The sequence below is a fragment of the Mangifera indica genome, chromosome 16, assembly GCF_011075055.1.
Source record: "Mangifera indica cultivar Alphonso chromosome 16, CATAS_Mindica_2.1, whole genome shotgun sequence".
Classification (NCBI taxonomy): domain Eukaryota; kingdom Viridiplantae; phylum Streptophyta; class Magnoliopsida; order Sapindales; family Anacardiaceae; genus Mangifera; species Mangifera indica.
The window spans coordinates 2585307-2605734 of record NC_058152.1 but is presented as its reverse complement, the minus strand read 5'-3'; the positions used below and the strand labels follow the sequence as shown (position 1 = coordinate 2605734).

The window sequence follows — 20428 nt, the reverse complement described above, 5'->3', positions numbered from 1 at the left end:
GTCGGGTTATAACCACTCCTAATAATGTTTTGTTGAGAATCTTAATGGTGGTGCTTTGTACTGGTTTTCAGACAGCCCATCAGCTTTGCCTGACATTTGTTAAGACATAAAAGGCCAAAGGAGTATTTTCCGTTCAAATTTGAATGTAAGGATAAAGGAATATTGATGGGATTTCAAAAATTAAAATATATGGTACTGTTAAAATTTTGTAAAAACTTAATTTTTCTCTGCCTTTTAAAAACTTGCATTTTGACTCTTATCTCAACTTTAAAAAATAACTGTTTCTTCCCCTCTCTCCTGTCCCAAATCTCTATAGTTTGTTACAAACTTTGATAATGATGATAGTGACAACCAATTGGTTCTAGTGTCGATGAGCCTTCTATGTGTCTTTCTCTACTATCGCCAATGACACTAGACAAAGGCCAATAAAGCCTAAATGATGATGAAGAAGTTTTGTCGAATTAGCTCCAAACAATTAGAATCTCTCATGTTTTTTATCAATTCAGCTTTAAATTTGGATGATCGTCAATAAAAATCCATTCTTCAGCCATGAATGTATTCGTTGTGCATCATATTTGGATGATACATGATAATCCATCACGTTTGTGGTTAGAGAAGGAAATAAATAAATGAAACCTTAAGAGTGAAAAAATAATTTTTTAAACTTTTGGATGAAAAAAAAAATTAGTTTTTTAAATTAAAAAAGAAAAATAAGATAAAATTTTAATTTTTTTAATTTTATTATTTAATGACAATTTTACCTTCATAATTAACAAGTTTTAACAAAAATTTCATATCGAATAGATAATTAAGTTTTTGATACCTCTATTTACATTAAACCTTACATAAGAGTAAGTCTTTTAGCCTAGATAAAATTATACCGTCGGGTGTCATATAAGCACAGACGCACGGTTATCTCAGTTTACATAATGCTTTCGCAAAATTAGACATAACTCATGATAACAGGAAATGAAGGGAGGAGAAGCATCTGAATCTGATTCTAAAGTCTTTTCTGATTCCTGAAACATCTACCATATTAAATCTACAATAAAAGTGATGAAAGGACAGAATGAGAGGTGAGTATTCCCCCAAGCTCACATTTATCATTACTAACAAGAACATAAAAAATCAGCAACATCATAAATATTTTTGATACATCAATACCAAGAGATTAACAATAAAGTTTGCAGCCTAGAAAGGACAAATAAAGGAATCGATAGACCACAACCCACCATTAAACAATACTTATCAACAGTGGTGTGGCTACCATCCCACCTAACACACTAGAATCTATTCCTCCCTCAATTCTTCTTCAAAAGACCCAAAACTGCTATTATCAACCAGTTCTGCAAACTTACATTACAAAAACCAGTATAGCTTTAATTATATTGGCACCGAACCGCACACTTGACATTCCATTTTTATTCAATGAACCATGCCATATGTAAAGAAAAATTTCATCCCAAAATGTTACCCTTCCTTCCGGCACTCTTTTCTCAATCGAAGATGCTCATCCTGCATCATGCTCATGATGGTGCTGATGTCCCACTTGTGGTCTGTTTAGCCACATAAATCTGCTTCATCTTTGCAGGGCCAAAACCCTTTTCTGCACTTAAAGACTGGTTCCGCCCATGGAACCCTATTCTTCGGTGGGACCATTCGCCCCCAGAACTATTCTTCTGTGAAATGCCACTTCCTCTTTGATAACTGTACCCTGAAGAACTATTGTACTGGTGGGAAGAAGTATTCTTTTGCTGTGAAGACTGAGGCACATTGCTGCTACTGCTATTCTGAACAATATCACTCTTGCCAGCATCTGTAATGGTGCTTAGAGACAAGCTCTTAGCAACAACATTCTGTGTTGAGGTCCCAGGACCAGTAGAGCTTGCTGAGTCAACTAACCCCAGTTCATCAGGCAACTGGGTGACAGTTGCATCACTAGCTGCATGAAAATTTCTGCTGCTATCAGAGGGTGTTGATGTTTGGGACCTATTTGCATTAGATGACTGGTCCACAGGAGGTCCATAGTTATATTGTAGAGGAAGTACACCATCTGGCTGTTGTTGCAATGGCATCGATATGGAAACAGGCTGATGAGGAGCTGCAGTAACATTTGACCAATGCGCTTGGACTGACATATCTGAAGCGGACTGGACATAAAAAAATTTTAACCAGGTGTAAGTTAAGTGACGAATAAGAATTGTAGTGGTAAATTGTTCTAATAGTAAGATATGCTTATTCTCTAGTCCCAAGACTAAAGAATAATTCAGAACAAAAACATTCCCTACCTGTTTCAATAAAAAAAACCAGCGGTTTTTTTTTTTTTGGAAGAAATAAATTCAGTAACAGAAAAACTAGGGGAAGGGCAGAAACCATCCTTTTAGAAATCAAATGGCTTTCAATTTTAGAAAATGAAAATCACTACCTGAAATGGAGAAACATCAAACATGGCCAAAGTAGAAGCCATAGGCATGAGAGGTGACCCAGGGGCAAGATGCTGGATTGGTGCAGTTAAATTAGTTGGATTGTGTTGGGCAGCAATCATATTCAAATTGTTCACCTCTCCTTCACCAAAACCCATAGCAGAAGATACAGGATGTTGCTTCCAATCAGGTTGCTTTGCAGATGGAATATAGGTGGTACCCATAAAACTCAAACCAACCTGCCCAAACTGTCCCACTGGAGCAAAATGGTTGTAGACAACCATGTGAGGTGGGCCTTGAACCCCTGGCAGACCCCCACTTGGGCTGATGAAAGGGCCTGCATAACCTGTGGGAGCGCCATAGAATGAATCTACACCAGAATGGCACTGTTGCCAGGTCCGAAGGGGAGTTGAACTTGGAGTACTACTCTTCTGGGTCGGTGATTGAGAAGGGGCAGATTCATCATGAGGTCCAAAAGTGAAGATCGGACCGCCCAACATGGGATTCATCTCATAGAAAGGAAAATGAGATGGTGGGCCTCCAGCGAAATGTGAAACCATCTGGCTAGAAGAATTTGGTGGGCTCGGTAAAGGTGGCCACAAGGAAATTGGCGGGGTCTCAACAGACAAATCCGCTGGTAAAGCTACAGTTAAAGACTCTTCAGCCTTAGATTGACTCACTGATTGTTTATCACCTGCTAAAGAAGATTAGACAAGTGCCAAGTGAATATATTGGAAAAACAATTAACACCAACAAATATATGGTGCAAGCTAACCACTGTGGTAGCAAAAATATAGTATTACCTCCTGCTACACCATCAATTTCAGCACATCCAATACTTATGGCCTCTGATGCAGAGACAGAGCAAGTTCCCAGTCCATTCCCAACAATCTCATCACTACTTATAGCAGCGACTGCAATGGCAGAGGCAGCCGCTTCAGCTTCACAGTCTTCCAGATTGACACAAGTTTCATTAGAGTGTTTCTCTTTGTCAAAGAAGATAGTGCGATCATTCTTAGCTGCCGAAATATTGTGGGCGATTTCGTGTTCTGAGCGGCCTAGACCAGGAGGACCTATTCCATGAGAGACGGCACGAGTGCTAGGTGGGAGAACTGTAGGAGATGTCACAGCACCTGGATGCAAGAGGAATGAATTTATCAAAAGAGAGAAAAGAGCAGCTCTAGAAAGCTATAAAACTCAACAAAAGAAAATAGTCTCACCAAATTGAATTTTCTCTCCGGCAAGCAAAGAGTTTATTGGGCTTGCGGCGGAAGAGAATGACTTGTCTTCTGTCAAGATAGTTGATGATGGTATGCTGGGCTTGCCAACTGAGCTATGATCTTTACTGGAAACCCGAGAATCAAATTGCCCAGGATTCATAGCCTCATCAAGCTGGTTCTGACTTAGGGCCATTACCTACAGAAACTTGAATCAGATTAGGATTTTTGAGCATTTACTCAGCAGATAAGACATATGAAACCATGGATAAGTAAAATTACTGGCCAGAAAAAAAAAAAGCTTCAACTAATTCATGCAATTATAGATCAAATAGTATTCAATTTGTTATATACTTTATTATTCTATTGTCTTCTCAGTAACTTTAAGACCTCATTACTGAAAGATAGTCCCATCCACAAGGATAGCGTCTAACAAATTATCACAAATATCTACTCATAAATGTATGTGTGTGTGTGTGTGTGTGTGTATATATATTAATTATATATAAATTTGTAAATCTTGATGGTTGGAGGACAATTATTAAAAGGAACAATACTATCAGAGCAGGACGTAATATGCCATTTTAAGAGCAATGGACTTCCCAGAAGCTGCTACACAGGACCAAAGCACCAAAGATGATAACTGGCAGGTCAAACTTCACTGAACCAGAGGACATCCTGGTTACACAAGGCTTTAAAAAAAAAATTTCCTACACGCTGACATGTATACATTCAAACATCTGTTCAAGTTCAGCAATTGCTGATCCTAGAATAAACAAATTTAACCATCTATGCCAATATTCTCTGCCAGAGAATGCGACTTCTGAGCAAATGCATTCTTATTAAACAAATGTTGAGAATTTTAATGAATAATAAACAATGAAAGGCTGTTCTGAGGTAAAAGCAAGGGACCAAAAAACATGGCCAGCATTTTTAAGGAATAAATCCCAATATGTCCGCAATTAACAGCTATAATAGTCAAGAAATAAGTATCAACAGTTTGCAAACCTGTTGATCAAGCCGAGAATTGCCCCACAAACTCATTGGTGTTTGAACATTATCCAGAACCTTATTCTTGCTGTCAAATATGAAGCCTGAAGCAAGATTCTTTTCACCACCAGATAAGACTGACACGGAGCTCTTTTGGAGACACCTGTGGGAAAGAGATATGAGATTGACACAACTGAATGCCTTGATTTTTTGGCAAAATGAAATTTCTGAGAGAGAATATATACTTGATTGTCTGGGGTCTTATATCAGCCTGAACTTCAGTTTTCACAGCTGGAGTGCCAATTGGAGCCAAGAGTTGAGACACTTTGGTGGCACCAAATCCAGTAGACACTTCCAAGTTTGCCGAATTCCGTCCATCAGTGGCAACAAAATCGGGGGGAACATCATTTGCTGCTTCACTCATTGACACAGAAATTTTGTTTGAACTTGCTGAGACGAGAGAATTTTGTGAAGTTGAACGTGATTTCCTTGGCATCTGGCATAAACAATAAGACACATTCAAGACCTTATTGCTCAGTTTTTTTAATATAAAAAGATTCCTCATTTAGGGCAGGACATAAAAACAAATTATAACACAGCATCAAAACCTTTGTGAATCGAGACTTTGCCTTGATCTCTTTTTCTCTCTGTTCACGCCGATCATTCAGCATTTGCCTCTTCGACCTCACCTCAATAAAGTCATCTTCGTCACTAGGGGCTTCTATGCCAGGTTGCTCAAAAACACGCACAACACCACTTTGTAAAGGAGTATCAACATCCTCTTCAGAGCGAATGGTCCTTTTCAGGTTTCCCTCTACAAAATGTGGGATGTTCTTGCTCTTAGTCGATGATCCTCTTCTTACTCCCTTTCCAGTCTTGCCTCCAGAATCTATTTCCTGGGAGCTTGTTATGCCTGAATTCATGGATTCTGATTCATTCATCTGTTTCGATGATTTGTTTGACACAATGACTCTCCTATACTCACTTCGGGTAGAAAATCCAGTACCCCTTCCATTGATATTTGATTTATCATCCAGAGCAATTTGGTTAGTTGAAGCAACACCGGTATATAGCTGCTTATCAGTATTTTCCCGAACTCGAAATTCAGTTCGCTGGTGTCGAGGCCTCCTCTGAAATCCACCAGAATCTGAGCGAGAAGTTTCAGGAGCCACAAAAGAAGACTTTGAGCCAGTATTATTTCTAACTGAAACAACATATTTTTTACTTCTGCCACCAGATATTAGTCCTTGAGTTTTTGGCACATTCAACATTTTTTCTTTTGAACCTGACAAAGAAGATGCTGCTCTAGTTTGAAGCAGGTTTTCAGATTCTTTAGACAAGGATTTGAAGTTCCTCATGACTGAAATATGGTGACCACGGTCCTGTACTCGAAGACCTGAATCAGACCCTGTTTTCTCCTCACCAAGGTGGGAAACCTCTGGACAATCCTGCTGTGCCGTAAAGGTAGTTTCTGCCCTTTCACTTGCTGGTAATGAAGTAACCTTGTTTAATACATTCCCTTCAGAGAGATCCAAACACCTTTGAGCAAGGCCTGGTTGATTATCAACGGAAAGAGACAATGCATCACTTTTCATCAAATTAAGAGAAGTTTCTGAACTAGACAGAATAGGCTGTGAAACTGCTGCATTCTGAGTCATTGAAAAGGTGGCTGATATATTAGACTGAACAAGAGGCGCTGACTGTGGTGCCAAAGGAAGTACTCCCTGGGAAATAGGTGAAGAATATCTCCACTGTCCAAATTGGAAGAGAGAAGATTGTGAGGGATGCATATGGGCAAGGGATGGACCCACTTGGGGATGCAGAAGAGGCATCTGAATAGAACCAATCTGTATGGCAGGAATAGGGGAAGGAATCAAAGAAGGCCCTGAAAACAGCCCAAACTGCAGCTTGACAGGTGGCTCTGCCTGACATGGGCCAGCAGATATTGCAGACGTGACAGTCTGATTAGAAGATGAATGTGAGGTTATATCAACAGAAGATGATATTGGCTGCAGATTAGACACAACAGAATCACTGTTAGCATCCACATGAACCATTAGCTCAGAAACTGCTGATAATTGGGTACTACTGGGCTGAATAACCAAATCCTGAATTGCATTCTCAGCCTCCCGGAAGATTCTAGAAGAATCACCAGTACTTGCTTTGGAAGGAACATCAGCAGAATGAAGTGTTCCACACACAACATCAAAATATCCTAAGCCTTCAACAACAGCAGTTGGTGCTGAAAATGAAGATTCTTCATTTTGGGGGCTTCTTTCAATCTCATCAGTGGGCATTGCAACCTCAACACCCTCATTAAAGCCTAAGACCACATTGTTCACCATGTCGGGAGATATTTTCTCCACCAGATGCATATCTTTAAACTCCCGCGTCAGGTTAATATTCTCATCATCGCCATCATGAATTTCATCTTCTTCTTCATACCCATCTTCATCCTCATCATATTCTTCTTGCTCCTGTAATCGTTCATTCTCAATTGTCCATTCTTCATCATCTACTGAGACAGAACTAGAGTGAATCATCGTATTCTCTTTCCGGGATTCCATGGGCAACATAACAGGGTCATTGCCTCGTCCTGGAGAGATATCTGTATCCTCATTGGCAGATAACGCTGGAGAATCTCCAGATTCATCCAGGTCATCATGAGATAGATGAACTGGGGAATCAGGAGGGCTAGAGACAGAGAGTGAGGACTGTGAATCACATCTTGGTGTGGTGTTCCTATCCATTTTCTGCTCCAGGTTTGCAGTATTCTCCAGCTGGACATCAATTATTTCAGGTTGTGCAAGATTATGCTGATCGCTGCTTTCAAAACCTATCTTACCAGTAGTTTCACTCCTTTCTGCATGATTATACTCTATCTCATTTTCTTGAAAATTTGAAGGGCCTGGTTGCTCATTCTCATGTCTATAGAAAGTTTTTTGCATCGCACTACGAGATGGAGGAGGGAGTACACGAGGGTGCCTCATGGAATACCTTGACCTCCCAGAGGAAGAAAGCCCATCTATATCCGGATTTTGATATAATCGTTCAGGGTATGAAGGATAAGGATTGCTGTGGTACCGACTATGGCCCCATCCAACATCACTGTATCCCTCAGTGTAATTCTCATGAAAGTCAGATTCAACCTCAACATTTCTGGCATAGTGATCACCATCGCCAGGTATATTCCATCTCTGACTTCTTGGATGATTAACTTCATCTGTGTGTGATTCTTGAATCCCTGCTTTATAATAAGTCCTTGACGACATAAAACCAGGTCCTCCAAAATAATCTTTCCGTGGAAATGATTTCCCTCCAATAGTTCCACCTCGCCTGGGGCTAAAATGACCATTATCCGATTCCTGTGGAAAGAAGGTTGAGCTGTTCCCATTCTCAAATGCATCCCTTCTCCATGAGTTAACAGGCTTACCTCTTTCCAGAAGGGCAGAAGAATTATCTCTAGCAAAGTGAGGGCTATTGCTAAAGTCAAAGGCTCTATTCAGACCAGAGGAATCAGAAGATGCAGAAGTTGTAATCCTCTCCACTATCCTTTCACCATCTTCCCAATCAGCCAAATCTGCCACTTTGGGAGACATTCCTGAAATTTTCTCTTCTGCAAGAATGGAAGAGTTGCTACCACACTTAGTTCCTTCAACCTGCCTCTTGGCAATTCTTTCTTCCAATTCTAAGAGTTTCTGCTTAGCAGCCTGTTTCCTCCTCTCCTCCTCCATAATAATCCTCTGTTTCTCCTCGTCTCTAGCTATTCTCTGTTCTTCAGCCTTGCGCATGGCTTCCAATCGCTCTTGTTCAGCTCTCCATGCAGTTTCTCTCGCTTCTTCTTCTAACCTTCTCCGTTGTTCTTCTTGTTCCCTGGCTACTCTTAGCCTCTCCTCTTCTTCTCTGCGAGCTAGGTCTAAAGCTCTTTCCTGTTCCTCAATAATCCGTTGCCGCTCCTGCTCCTGCATCTTTTGGACTCTCTCAAGTTCAGCCTCAAAAGATTCCCGGACAGGGTCATGAAAATCAGTCTGCTTAAGATCTTTCTTCTTTTTAACAACCCCAACAAGACCCCCAGAAAACGGATCCCGTACATCAAAACCAGTAGCCCCAAAGTCCTTCATGAAAGGGTCCTCCAGGTAAAGTTTATCACTCTTCATTGCCGCACGTTTGTCCCTACCAAAATTGAGAATGGGATCATTTACTGGAAGCCCTCTTCCACCTGAGGATAATGATGATTTTGACACAGAATTATTCTGGAAAGAATCGCCTCTGAATTTATGGTATTGATCATTCCTTTCAGCCCTCTGACTGTAAGACGAGTGCCATGTGTTGTTCCAAGGCTGCCTCCCAGCCTGTCCATGCCCCAAATCCCGTTTTCCAAAATCATCAGACGGCAAGTCTCGAAACGAAGAAGATACTAACTTATTCTCCCTGATTGCTTCCCTGTTCTGACTATATGGCCTTGCACCAAAGCTATTTCTGTCATTTCCAAACTCTTGTGCACCAAATGCATCTTTTTGAAGAGGAGGAGAAGCTCTCCACAAATTCCTTTCCTGTCCTTCTCTGCCAGGTGTTCTTGTATCTCTGCCAAAAGGGTCCACTTCAGTAACTTCACTGGAAGATACCTTTCCAGTTTCATTGTCGTGCTGAGACCACTTGTCAAAAACATTATGAGCTGGTTTGTGTGGTAAACCACTAGGCCTTGGCATATCAAAATCTCTATCCCGGTAAGCTTCGCTCCTTGAAGACCCATGATCTCTGTTCTGTACTGCAAAACCATGACCAGTATCACGCTCATCATCAGCCCAATCAGACCTTGGGTTCAACCTAACCAATGGCAATGGACCTGGAAAGCATTCATCCTGCTTTCTGATTTGCTCTGATCCACCAGAACCACCCAAATCACGATTTCTACCACCATTCTCACTCAATCCATTATCGAAGCCACCTGACTTCAACCGAGGATGCACGTCAACTAGGGAGTTCAATCTAGAACCATGGTTTTGGTCACTATTACCATACTCCTCACCCATGGCTTGCTTCTGCTTTTGATTCAAACCATCTCTATGTTTCTTTTCAGAGACAGATAAAGATGGCAATGCAGCCCGCAAAGATGGGAAATCTTCACCCCTCAATACACTAACCTTCTCTACATGTGGAAAGGTAGAAGATGGAGGCTCAACAAGACCAGACCGCAAAGAAGGCGGCATATAGGTGCCACTACTACCACTCACCTTACTCACTCCGTCAACACCATGCAAACCCTGATCAACACCATCATCTGTTACATGATTACCAATAACAATTCCTCCCTTCTCTTGCAAAGCAACTGCTGTGCCTGGCTTAGTCCAACCCATGCCAGAGGAACCAGGTCTCTGTCCACCACCTGAAACCCCTCCCCCAGCAGACCCGCCAGTGGATCCCAACGAATCAAATCTCTCATGCTCTTTCCTTAAAGATGGCAGATTCAAGGGGGGTGGAACGGAAAGCTTAGGTCCAGTAGCTTTCTGGGAACTCCTGGGCCGTGACAGGACCACCATTCCTCCTCCTCCACCAGCACCACCACCAGGGCGGGACCTATTGGACCCATGATGACCCAAATGAGATAAATTGTGCTGATTATTGTGATGCTGATGATGGGATTGCCCATAAGATTTGTTCAGATTCACTGACAAAAACTTTGTCCCGACCCCGGGATTGGCCATCTCACGTTCTGACCCAAATAAGTAACCCGTTTGGAGGATTCCAAACCCCAGTAACGCATCAAATAACTAGAACAAATTCCGAAATACAACCCTATAAACTGATTGCTCTTCTTTTGACGGATCAGATTAAACACCGCACCCTACCTTCTCTCCTCACCTGATCAAGTAAAATAAAACAAAATAGATTACCTATAATCAATTTCAGATTCTTCTTTTGCCCAAAAAAAGGAAATTATATTAGATTTTTTAATTAAATTCAATTAGGGTTTCGATATGGATAGTTTATAACATAACGAAGCACAGTCGAACGCATAGGTTAAGGGGCATACCTCCGGGGTATATGATAGTGAGCGGCAAGTTAAAGTGCGCCGCGATGATTAAAGAAAGTTAATAGAGAATAGCGACAGTAGAGTAACCGGAGAGAAGAAACGGAAAGATGGAGAAAAATTGAAGCTGAGAATAGAATTATAGAAAACAAGGGAAGCACGAGGATAATAAGAAGCGGTTTTGATGTCTTCTTTTTTTGCCCCTTTATTTTTGTTTATTTATTTTTATCCCAATTTAGATTTTTGTTTTTACGAAGTAACCCCTCTCACTGACTCAAGTAACGAAGTACAGAAGACAAATTCTGAGACCATGTAATTTTGAGTTGCAGCCGAATCCGAATTTTTGTTTAGACCAAACACCACAAGTAAGTAACTAACAAGCCACCATGTAAATTTTCTTAAAAGATTGACTAAATTCCATTTCCCACCCAAGGTTTTTCTATCTTTTTTTTTTACCAATAAAATTATATATATTTATTTTATATATATAAATATATACACACTTATATATATATATATATATATATATATTATGATATGATCTGATAAAATTAAATTAATGATAAAATAATACTTAATTATACAATGATACATATAAATGTATATACATTTATATACCAAAAATAGGTATACATAATATTTTTTTAACTCATAGATGATACTTTTTCTCGAATAAATTAAACTTTATCAATGAAAATCTTTAAAGTGTCTAGAAATGAAATTATCATTTATTCATATTATTTTATTTTTTAAACACTAAAACTATATGTATTTATTTTAAGTACATAAATAAATACATATTTATATGTGTCATCATGTAATTGAATAATTTTGAATTAAGGACTAGTAATACCCAATCATATGATGATATATATAAGTGTATACCTATTTATGTATTTAAAATACTCTTTTTTAAAATTATAATGTAAATATGAATTAACAAAAATTAAATAACTTTTAAAAGTAAAAATTACATAGGAACTCCATTATTTCTCTTTCATTGTTCCCACACTCCCCCTTCATTTGAGCCAACAAACTCTAACCATTTTCAACTTCCAAATGCACTATTAGCGTTGATATCTCTATTTTTGACTCATTTCTTCAACGATTTTGTTTATTCTCACTAACAAAACTACTAGTTACTCAAATCAATATCGATGACGATATCTCTTCACGATGCAAATCGATCTCTCTCCAGTCTTTGTTGCAACTTTTGGTCACACAGACTTATCTTGTATGATAGTTTTGATATCATGGCTTGATCGTCAATATTAGTGATCAATGGTGGATAGGGTTTTAGAGGTGTAAATACAAGTTTTCAAATCTATTAAAACGCTAAAATTATATTTAAAATGTTTGGGTCTTATTTGTAAAAGAGTTTTTTTTAATTTATTAATGGTAAAATTACTTTTTGCCCTTGCACTTTTATTTTTTTAAACAAAATTTGGTTTTGAATGAAAAAATATTATTTATATCATTGTACGTGGAAAGTGTTTCTAGGTGAGACCATTGGTGAGAAAATGTATTTAACTCTAAAGGGGCGTTTGATTGGAGTTTTTTAAGATTATCTTGGTAATCTATCTTTTATTTCCTTGTTTGATTTGTTAGTAATAAAATATTACAGTAATCTTCTATTACCAATGCTGACGTGACAGGTAATGTAGATAGTAATCTAATTACCACATTCACTTTAGATATTTAAAGAGTACTGAAGTAATCTTGAGTTTATTATAATTATATTATTATTTATTAATTTTTTGATATAAAAATAAATTTATTTTTAATTAATATGATAAATAATATAAAAAATATTTAAAAATAATTATATTCAAGGGCATTTAAGTAAAATAATTTACTAGTAATCTTTTATTACTTTTAACCAAATACAATAATTAATTTATACTTACCAAATTTTATCAAACATAGTAATAATTTATACCCAGTAATCTTTTAAGTAATTTATCTTCAAGATAATCTTTCTATTTTGGTAATAAAATATTATCCAAACCAAACACCCCCTAAAAGATTTTGTTGTTCCTTTTCTTAAAGGTTTGGCATAAATTTTTGAGCACATATAGTAAGGGAAGTTACAAATACACTCAATTATTCCACCGATTTGTATCATTTGACACAAATCATGCCTTCTTGGCCCTTGAAAGTTCATGGGATAACATGACACAAAGGTTTGTATTTTTGCGAGTTTTGACACGACACTACTCATGACGTAACAAGTTGTGCTAATTTTGACAGGGTTAAAATGACCTATTGCTAGCTTTACTTCCAATGCTCTTTATTGTTGTCCAATGAAAGATTATTATTTCTTCATTATATCAAGATTGTTAATTGGGTTGGACATGCCTAGTGCTCAAAGTTGGGCCCAAAAAAAGAAATGCACTGAGTTGAGCTAAATTTGGGTTTAAAGTGGGCTTGAATAAATAAATTGTTCAAAAACTTAAGTATAGATTGTTCAAATCTAAAACCCCACAGGCTTGAAATAAAATTTCTCAAGTAAACTTCTTTGATTGGGTTTCAAGTATGCTTTGAATAAATTTTAACCTGATTGAACAACTTAACGGTCGATGCTATGTTGGCTGTTGCTTTAAGGATTAAACGAATATAATCAAGAAAATGGGTCTTGCTGAAATTTTCTATGCAATCATAAAGGAGGTTTGACTACTGTTGACTCATTTGAAAGCACCTATCTCACCTACCCAAATTCTTCAACGCATCTCCAAAATAGTTTATAAGGTTAGTATTCGCTAATTTATTCAATTTTTTAACTGTTTATTGTGACTATTTTCATCTTCATTTGAAATATCAAATTTCCATAATCAACATCGAGTTTTTAAGTCAAATGGTAAATAAGTTTTTGGACACATCTGAAATGTGTGGTTTGTTTATTCTTCCTACCTATTGTGGAGTTGGCAAAAAAAGATCTATATGATATTGATTTTTCAAGACCGACAAAGGGAGTTGAGATAATTATTCATTATGTTAATCCAATTGTGAATGCTTGAAAAATCCTCTCTAAGAAAAGATTAATTGAGGATGATGTTATTTGGAATGTTCATTAGTCACAACTTGTGGACGGGACTTGGAAACTAAAAGTCAATACTGTTGTGTCAAGATTCGCTAGAATTGAAGAAGTTGGAGGAACTAACTATCCTGGAAAATTCACCAAGAATTTAAGGATTTATTCAGTAATAAATACGGACTTATGGACTATTAAACTTAGACTTAGAGAGCATGAATCAAGCAATAAATATTCAAATTGAATCAAACTCTAGAGTAGTAATCCAACTGATGCACGTTACATATCATAGTAGAGGAATTCTTTCTAAACTCTTTCACGATATTAATAATGTGTTATAAAAATTAGTAAGGGAGATTTATATATGTATTTCAAGAAACAAATAAAAGTGATGATTGAATATTCAAATTTATTTTATTTTCATATAATGAATTGATATTTATAATCTACTAATAGGGTTACAAATTATCCTTTAAGTACAATCTTGTAATTATAAAAAGAAAATTTAATATTAAGACGAAAGATAAACCAAATATAACCTTAAACAACGTAGAAACACACTGAAACACATGGGATCGAGCATCCTACGATTATTATAGCATTACATTGCATTGCATTATTGATGATGCTTACTTTTATTTCATAAAAACATGGTGAAGGAGTTGGTCGTTTTCATTCATCATCCACTTTTCACGAGGGAAATTGTGATATTGACAAATTCAGTCTTCTCCTTAGCCATGCGATCGGCAACTATTTTCCCGTACTTGCTAAAAACTTCATCAATTATGGCCTCACCGAAGTGACTAATAAGCAAAGGCTCGGCGACAGCTCTGATACACTGTGCCACATTGTATCCTCTATCTTGTGACTGCAACTGTGACACATTTCCTCCCTTAAATTCATTGTTGTATGCGTCCCAGTTTACTTGTGTAACCTCAATCCGATCAATCTCGAATGATCCTTCTTTCATAACTTCACATTTTATTTCGCTTGGTGATGGTGAGTATACTGGGATGTTGAAGGAATCTACTTTCTCTTCTTCTATAATTCCCTCTGAAGCCATTTCATTGAGAGCTATTGCCATAAGTTCCCAGATGTAGGAACATTCTTTGCTTGAGGGGTCGTCGCTCCTTCTTCCCAGTAATGTTAAAACCATACGCCCTCCTGCTACCAATTCTTCCGAACGACACTTTAAAAACAATGAAAAATCTTTTTGGAATTGCTGGTAATAAGCTTTAAGCACGCATGGTGGACTTGTGCTAGCCATGAAAATGTTTCCTTTGTTACTCTCTAGACCTTCAGGGACCTGTCAACAGAATCTCATTAGTAAACTCATAACTCTTAATATATAATTATGAAAATGATCAGGGCAAAACCGAGGGTCAAAGGAGAGTCAATTGATCTCCTTGCATCTCGGGATCCGTCATTGCACATGATGTGATTAAAGCGAAACCCAAAATGTCACCTGAGATAGCCAGTGGAGACTATATGAAGAGTGGAAAATATTAACACTCTTGCCGGGGAAAAGCCTGCCATAGAAAGAGCCAGGAACCCCGGAGAAGAAACAGTGACCAGCGCCACACCCCATCTGTTTTCTGAGCTTTTCCTGAACCCTTGGCAAAGACCTGAATATGGTATTAAAATCATTCCCCGGAAGGTCATTCAACAACACTTGAAATTCCGGTGATTGGCTGCCCAGCTTTTTGCAGATATTGCTCACTATTTTGATAAATTCAGATGCCACCAGCAAAGTGTTCGGCCCTGAAGAACAACCCAAGTCTGCAATAACTAGTTTCGCTGGGAAACTTGTGGTGTAGAGCTTAGTTATTGCTTCCTCCCAGATGGGTTTCGTCATAGTTATCACTTTTTTCTGCTCCAAGAAGAAAATCAACATTACAGTTTGTTAAAAAACTAGTTATTCTTGATGCATATAAGGCATATATTAATATACCTGAAGTAAAGAATTGTTGGCGTAACTTGTTGCTCCGACTCCTCCGTTCATGTGAAGAACTTGAACAACTTCCATGATTTTTGTATCTCTTCTGGTTTCGCTATCTGGCTCTTGCTTCTTCTTCTTCTTTCTTTTGCTTGTTTAAATTGAATACTAGTTGCTGTATTTATAGCCATTGCTGCATGCACCAGTTGCATCCAACCAAACTGCAGTGCCCCTTTACGTGCTTCACGTTTTTTTTAATCCTAATTAAAATTCCCATAATTATTGTATCTTGGCATTATATTCTGCCGTTACATGTTGGTTAATCACATTACGATATATAAAATCCGAGCCCTTGCTGTTTCGGCTTTCCCATGGTAGGCCCCCGATTGACAAGCCAAGACATTCCAAGCGTTTTTTTTTTTTTTTTAAATCAATAAAATTAAAATACGTATACAAATAATAATATATTATTTTATAATTAAATATTATTTATACATAAAATTATATATAGTATTATTTTGTTTTATAACAAGATTATCTAGAGATTTTTTATAGAATAACGATAGTTTTATCCTTCAATTTATTTTTTTATTTTATTGAAGTGATTTACCATTTTTTTAAAATTAAAGTGGTTGGATTTTATTTTTTTGTTAGAAGGGTTAAACTTTTATATTTTTCTAATAAATGAATAAAATTTTTAAAATTTTTTTATTGAAAGACAAAATTTTTACTATTTTTTTAATTATAATACCAAACTAATCAAATTATTTTTAAAACAAAATAAAATAAATAATTGTAATTATATTTATTCTGTATTTTTAATAGAAAATATTAAAAATTTGATTCTTTATATTTTAAAATATGAAAGTTTAGTTTTTTTAATAGAAAATTTTGATAGTTCAATCTTTCAATTAAAAAATGCAAATTTTGATTCCTAATTTTTAACCTAAAATTATCTATGGTTGCAACTTTAGGACCAGCAACTATATGAAAATGCATTGCTAAATTGTCTACCATAACAATACTATGTCTATGTGACCACATGCTTTTGACCCATAAGTCCATGTGATTCATGAGGGATGGAATTTTGAGTGTTTCCTATACGAGTTTGTAACTTTCATATTTTTTTTCATTTTTTAAGTTTGAAAATGACATATTTACAACAAAAAAAACAAAGTGAAGGCGATACTTCTCAAATCTATTCGTTAACTTTATCTATGAAATGACATGAAAATAAAGTTTCAAAAGATCAATAATGGAAAAACAATTTCTAAAATGTTTAAATCATCTTGGTTGTTTCTTATTTTTTTTACCACCATCCAACTCTTCCTCTCCTTTTTTGTTGTTTTTTTTTCCCTAAAAAATGCTAAATGTGAAATTTGGACATGGTGACATAGGCAATGATAGCTTTCCACCTCATCAATGTATTGCAAAACCTGTTCTTTCACTATATCTTTATTCATTAACATCGATGACATGAATGATGAAGATAAGGAATTACCACAACCATCCCCACCACAGTGTCACAAATACCACTCTCACCTGTATTACACTGTCATAACCATGACCACCACCCACACCACAACATACCATACTATATTGTCACAATCGCCACTAATCCCATCACATTGTCATGACCCACACACCACTTCTACCATTGCTAGAACACATTGTCATAGCTACCAACACCACTCACATCATACCACACAACACCACTCTGCCACAACCATTACCACCCACACACCCCCCACCACTACCATGACCACACCACCAAAATCACTAATATCACAATCCATTATCTTTGTTACAACTGTTGTCGCTTACACTACATTGTCAATATCGTTGTCACTACAACCCTTACCATTATTGACATGAGACTAGGATGTGTTTTATGTGTTGAAACTGTGAATTTTACCTAAAAGTGTTACATTTTCCATCAATAGGGTGTTTAGGATTTATGGTTAAAATTTCAAATTTTACTTAGGAAAATTAGGTTTTTTAAGTCAAAATTGGTTATGAGATATTGTAAAATTGTCTATGGTTATTTATGATTTGATTTGATGAGTGAAATGAATAATTTGACTGAAAAATTGAAGATATTCCTATTGTTGAGCGTGAAAAAACCTAACAGGGCATGTTATGATGCTATAACACCAATATGTATATCTCAAGGTTAAAATAGTCATTTCATTAATATTTTGATTGTGTATGAAGTGGCATGGGTTAAAGACTTAAAATTAGTAATTTTAATTGATTTTTAAACTGATGAACAATTGTGCATGGAGGGTGTACGCTCATTCACCGATGGCACATCAATCAAATAGATAATGTGTCACATAAGAGATTTTAAAAGGGGTGCATAATTGTGCATGCATAGGATGTACACCCATGTGCTTATTTACAATTGGAAAAAGTTTATAAAAGGCATATTATCGCATTGATGGGAAGATTATCCTATAATATTTGCAAACTCATTCTTTTCCAACTTTAAGAGAGAGAATGAGAGAGCTAATGTTGTGCTTTTCCAACGACATGAGAGGTTTTTTGGTGAGTGAAAAAGGAAGGATATCAACATTGAACTTGTTACATTGTGACCGAGTAAGTAGGATGACCTGCTTTTCTTTTACCTTGTTCTTGTGATGTATAATGTGTGCTATAAGGATCTTGTTAATGGATTTGTTTTGAAACCAAAAAAGATTTATTAAGTTTATTTGGGTTAAGATTTATGTATGAGAATGTTAGTTATACTTAAGGGTGGAATCTCACGAGTAATGAATGTAGAAACCTTTAAAGATTAGCCAATAACCTTCACTATGGAACAAACATTCCATTAAGGTAGTTATTCGATTTGAAAAATACTGTAACTATGGAATGAGCATTACACTTCTATGAATGATTCTTCCTTCCTTTAATTCAATACTTAAAATTATTCTTTGTGACTTAGGCCATGCATATGTAAATTAAATGACAAAAAAACCCTAGGGATGTACGTACAAGTGTTACATTTTCTCCTTATAAAAATTTCACACTCAAAATTCACCTGAATAGTTTAGAAAGTTCATCTCTCATGTCTTACTCAACTTCCTAGCTATCCTCTTCAACCTCCCAATTATCCTTTTTAATTTTATGATTCCTTAAAAGTACCTTAAATAGTGGAATAGTCTTGTTACGAAGCTTGTTTGCTTTCCTATCCTATATTTGTACTAGTCACTCCTCATAGATCAAATTATCTTCTAACTCCACTGCCTTCCTCCCCAACACATGTAAAGGATTACCAACGTACTTATATAACAATGAGATATGAAACACATTATGGATACAATTCATACTTGCTAGTAGCACAAGCCAATGTGCTACCTTATTAATCCTCTTTAGCACCTCAAAAGGATCAATATACCTCAAAAAAAGTTTTCCTTTCTTTTCAAACCTTATCACATGTTGCAACATCCCTCCCTAGAAGTACTACCCATCGAAGGAGAAATATTACGAATTAATATTCGGAGCGTCTATTTTTTTTTCTTTTTAAAAATACTTTAAAATAAACGCATTATTAAAAGTATTTAGGAAGTATTCCAAGAAAACTGAAAATCTGGAAGCAAACAAAAGATGTATATACTCATATGAAAACTCATCTGAAAGCATCTGAAAACAGGGAGTAATCATATGCAACTGTACCATAATCTCAAAAAGTCAAAAGTCGACAAGAACATGCCACTGTATGCATGTAATATAAACCAGAGATAACTTGTTCCAGTCGGATCTACCTACGCTGACTTGACCCTGCCTCACAGCTACCTCGATCACTTGTACCTGCAATCAGGAAAGAAAAGGGAGTGAGTGATAAAAACACTCAGTGAAGGGAAAGAATCAAGTAAACTATCTTTTTTTCCTGTTCTAACTCACTTTTGGGACTCAACCTTACATCTTAACCTTTATAAGAGATTGAGGGGGTAATTTAGTTCACTCTTTACTATTTGGGTCATACTTTGTCCCATCTGGTGTCTATTTGATACTTTATGGAAGCTAACTATAGGGATTTGGTATTTTTCTAAGTTTAAACTCTTTTTCTTTTACTACACTATTTCTGAATCTGAATTGAGCTTTACTACGAGCGGACCCTACTAGGGGTCTATGTCATACTACGGACGTGTCCTACTGCGGACGTGTCCTACTGCGGACGTGCCCTACTGCGGGCGGTGTAGTGTAAAGTGTCCCCTCATAGTTTATAGCATGCATGCGGGTCTTATATCTTACTAATTTTGCTTCCATTTAAATTTATTTATAACTCACCAGACATTACTCTTGGGACGACCCCTAAATCTTGAGCCCCAAATTCTTTTTCTTGCTTTTCTTTCTTTTTTCTTTTCTTCTTTTTTTTTTCTTTCCTTTCCTTTCCTTTCTTTTCTTTTCTTTCTTCTTCCTTTTCTTTCTTTCTTTCTTTCTTTCTTTCTTTCTTGCCCAGAACTACGAAATACTGTTAAACAGTATTTCTCAGGGCAGCCTTCATTTTCATATAATTTGATAGCCCAAACGATTTCTAATTCATACAAGCTATATATCATTGAAAAGAGGATTCAAAGATCTTTCCAACAAGCTATAATAACACTCATAATTCAATAGATAAGACAGTCAAAATGTGAGATAAACTCAATGACAAAAACTGCCTCCTTTGTTTATTTGATAAAACAGTTCTTGTGGTTCATGCAATATTTAACAATCCAAATGATTCTCAATTCATGCAAGCTATATATCACTGAAAATATAATTCAAAGAGCTTTCCAAAGAGATATAATATCACTC

General features: G+C 36.5%; 2 protein-coding genes across 3 annotated transcripts; both read right to left on the bottom strand.

Moving 5' to 3' along the window:
• Nucleotides 1–1083: 1083 nt before the first annotated feature.
• Nucleotides 1084–10823, bottom strand: LOC123199667. 2 transcript variants are annotated; one of them, XM_044614700.1, is made up of 8 exons: nt 10665–10823; nt 5239–10492; nt 4876–5126; nt 4649–4793; nt 3644–3839; nt 3227–3556; nt 2426–3120; nt 1084–2150 (listed from the first exon to the last, which is right to left on the bottom strand). In XM_044614700.1, exons 2-8 carry the CDS (start codon nt 10333–10335, stop codon nt 1527–1529), a joined length of 7338 nt encoding a protein of 2445 aa, XP_044470635.1. In that variant the 5' UTR covers nt 10336–10492; nt 10665–10823; the 3' UTR covers nt 1084–1526. The 2 variants fall into 2 exon arrangements, with proteins under 2 accessions (XP_044470635.1, XP_044470636.1); XM_044614701.1 differs by having other exon boundaries at nt 2426–3117.
• Nucleotides 10824–14216: 3393 nt separating this feature from the next.
• LOC123198828 (S-adenosyl-L-methionine:benzoic acid/salicylic acid carboxyl methyltransferase 2-like) lies at nt 14217–15776 on the bottom strand. The gene is made up of 3 exons (XM_044613614.1): nt 15644–15776; nt 15158–15562; nt 14217–14998 (listed from the first exon to the last, which is right to left on the bottom strand). The coding sequence occupies exons 1-3, from the start codon at nt 15716–15718 to the stop codon at nt 14372–14374; spliced, it is 1107 nt and encodes a 368-aa protein (XP_044469549.1). The 5' UTR covers nt 15719–15776; the 3' UTR covers nt 14217–14371.
• Between the last annotated feature and the right edge of the window lie 4652 nt (nt 15777–20428).